At 39.0% G+C, this 3,181-nt stretch overlaps 2 protein-coding genes across 2 annotated transcripts in view; one reads left to right on the top strand and one right to left on the bottom strand.

Annotated features, from left to right (window-relative positions):
* LOC138867176 (large ribosomal subunit protein eL8-like) lies at positions 1 to 541 on the top strand (the record flags this gene model as incomplete). The annotated part of the gene is given in 3 exon segments (XM_070141779.1): positions 1 to 16; positions 119 to 241; positions 347 to 541. Coding segments are annotated over 3 exon segments (316 nt in total), but the record flags the coding sequence as incomplete, so codon positions are not given.
* A 1,413-nt stretch (positions 542 to 1,954) lies between these two features.
* The window catches only part of LOC113816768 (retrovirus-related Pol polyprotein from transposon 412), a 65,119-nt gene continuing 63,892 nt past the window's right edge, over positions 1,955 to 3,181 (bottom strand). Inside the window, exon 4 of the mRNA XM_070141516.1 lies at positions 1,955 to 1,984. Coding sequence (XP_069997617.1) covers positions 1,955 to 1,984 — 30 coding nt within the window. The remainder of the gene's footprint in view (positions 1,985 to 3,181) is intronic.

Below are 3,181 nucleotides of genomic sequence, written 5' to 3'. Positions count from 1 at the left end.
TGTTGACCCTATTGAGGTTGGTAACAGTGACCTTCTGAATTCTTCAATTTTATTTTCTAAATATTTCAAATTTGAATTGATACATTAACCCCTGATTCATTAAACCCCCATATTTCAGATTATCCTGCACTTGCCAGCCCTATGCCGCAAAATGGGAGTTCCATATTGTATTGTTGGAAACAAATCTCGAATGGGAATGGTAGTTCGCAGGAAGAATGCTACCTGCTTGGCACTCACTGATGTAAGTATTAGCCAAATTGTATTATTGAGTGAAATTAGTATTAACATGCAGTAAAGTGAGTTTCTATTAAATTGTACTAATCCATTTTTGTTCCATATTATACAGGTGGAAGCCAATGACCGTAACAACCTAAACAAGCTCATTGAAGTAGTGAAGACCAACTACAATGACCGGTATGAGGAGATTCGCAAGAACTGGGGTGGCGGCACCCTCAGTGCCAAGTCCAGGGCCAAGTTTGCGAAGGTTGAACGCGCAAGGGCCCGTGAGGTCAGAACTGTCTGAATAAAGAGATGACAAGTTTTTGATTTTTAATTGCACCAAATAATGAAACTTGGTTCTACAAATTTAATTGTGCATATATTAATACTGTCATATGGAAGTATCAGTTGGCATTTGTCACATTGTAATTTTGAATTATGGCCAGTAAACGTGTCTGAAATAGAGAAATTCAGTAATTATCATAATTTCCTGACTAATATCTGTATGTAAGAGGCTTATGGCTGCAGAAAATGAATTGACATTTTAACTCCTTAGATTGGCGTTGTACTACCCCTACCCTTCCGTAGACATGACCTCCAACTTGAAGTTTATAATGGTGGGATTATCCAACCATAACCAGCCATATTGACTCTTCCTTGTCAATGTCAAATGTTGACGTTTTGGCCACCCAACCAAATACTCAACAGCCCCCTGCCCACTGTGTCCAAGCAGTTCATGACTTGAGATTGCCCTGCTGTCAAGTACATGTGCCAATTGTGGAGACTCCATAACATATTAAAAGGAACTGCCCTGCCTATAAGCTTGAATGTGAGGCAGTTCTGATTCAAACTAGGCCTCAACTTAATCTAAACTTATTTCAAAACAGTCCTTTGCAAGATGTTTTCTGCATCTCCCCCAGTATTTTTACCTATAACCTAAACCATCCTACATCTACTCCCTTTATCCCCCAGTCAAATTCTTTCCAGTACAAGTCCAGATACTCCAATCTCCACTTCCCCGTGACCTACCCCTCTTCCTTTGTCACACCAGGCAACCTAAACGTTCACTCGATCACTCTACCCCCTTAACCATTTCCATTTCACTGATCCCTGCTCTACCTCATTTCTTTCCACTTTTGCGATCATCTTATAACCCTAATCTTTGACATGTAACCTCCCCCCCTCCTTGGATTGTTCTACTTTTCCAACTGCCATGCTTTCCTAGAACAGCGTTTGTATACCTTCCCTGTTGACAGATACTGGAAATCTCACCCTACCCCTTTAACCCTCATTCACTTAACTAGAGCAGAGATTAGTAGAAGTTAACGCCCATAACGCTCTCTAATCTTTGAAATCTAACACATTTTATCCTAATATTCAACTCTAGCCCTTACGACACAATTTTATCATAGTGCTATATGACCTGTGTTGCATTTGTTTCAAACCTTAAACATTTAACATTGCTGCCCCCACGTGGCCCAATATGTGCACTTGACTGAGGACACCCCTGAGTGTATTTTATAACTTTGCTCTGTCAAGATTCCATGTCTTTCATTGCCAATGAAGTAACAATTGTCATTTACATTAATATTCAATTTTTTGCAATACATCCTGGTGGTGGTGGTGGTGGTGGTGGTCAGGAATAAGATGTTGAGCACGGAAAGTTTTCAGAACTGTTCTTAACAGCTGTTGCTCTTGTTAAGTTACTTTATAAATGAAATAATGCAAGAGCTGCTTATAGCTTGTACACAATTGAAGCAGGATGCTGTAAAAAATCTGAAATGCCTATAATTAGAATATTTCATTGGCTTGGCACACTGTTTTAAGAGTTGGTTTGTTAGTGTCCAAGGATTGGCCTTAAAAGGCAGGCAAACTATTTGGTTCTGCAGACTCCATGTGTTATTTGGTTATTCAACTGGCAGTTTATGCCTCAAAATTCAATCTGAAGTGGGCCTGATCAACATTTTGTGCAGATTCTGAAAGTAAACAACGAGAGGGGAAATGTACAAGTATTAAAAAAATAGTGTATGGAATATTGACCCCCAAAATCCAGATGTGACAGTCATATGAAAAATATATCATATGATGCAGAAATTTGTATGTTTCCTTTACTTCTCCCCAGTGACTAACTTCATCAAACCAAATAGCCTGTCCTGGTCGTATTTCGTTTGGTGATGACCTCTTTCAGGATAATTCTGTAGGTTATTCAGTTAGGAAAGGTCACCCTCATTTCATCTGACTAGTTGCATCCTTCCCCTCATGAATGAACGTAGGAGTGTATGTTTTTCCTCAGATGAACTCCCTTTCTTCATAATCTCCTCTGTATATCATCTATGCATTATTCACCGACAGACATGTGAATTATGTACTATCTGTGTGATCTTGTAGGAATGCTACATATTAGTAGCAAATCTTCAGGAGTTACTAGTGTGGAAAAAGAAGTCAAGCTTTTTCCTTTTATGGTGAAGGATTGTATAGATATGAACAGATATATAGATGTGAATGAAAATATAGATGTGAATGAAAATATAGATGTGAATGAAAATATAGATGTGAATGAATATATAGATGTGGATGAATATATAGATGTGGATGAATATATAGATGTGGATGAATATATAGATGTGAATGAATATATAGATATATATATGTAAATGAATAAAATATATATATATATATATATATATATATATATATATATTATATAATGTACATGTATAAGTATATATGTACATCATCATCATCATGGGGGCTGACGCCGACGGGGGCGCATAGCCGCATCCACCCTTCGCTTCCACCTAAGAGGATCCCTCATGGCTAGACGCCAGGCAGGGACTCGGCCCATCTCTAGTTCTTCACGGCAGGTTTGGTCGATCTGCCCAAGCCATGACTTCCTCGGTCGTCCCACAGGCCTCCTCCACCCAGGGTTGTCTCGAATAGAGACGACCTGATGGGCAGGATC

This window comes from Penaeus vannamei, chromosome 28, assembly GCF_042767895.1.
Source record: "Penaeus vannamei isolate JL-2024 chromosome 28, ASM4276789v1, whole genome shotgun sequence".
In the NCBI taxonomy this organism is placed as follows: Eukaryota; Metazoa; Arthropoda; class Malacostraca; order Decapoda; family Penaeidae; genus Penaeus; species Penaeus vannamei.
Note: the sequence above shows the minus strand (reverse complement) of the source record. Positions and strands in the feature narration are given on the sequence as shown.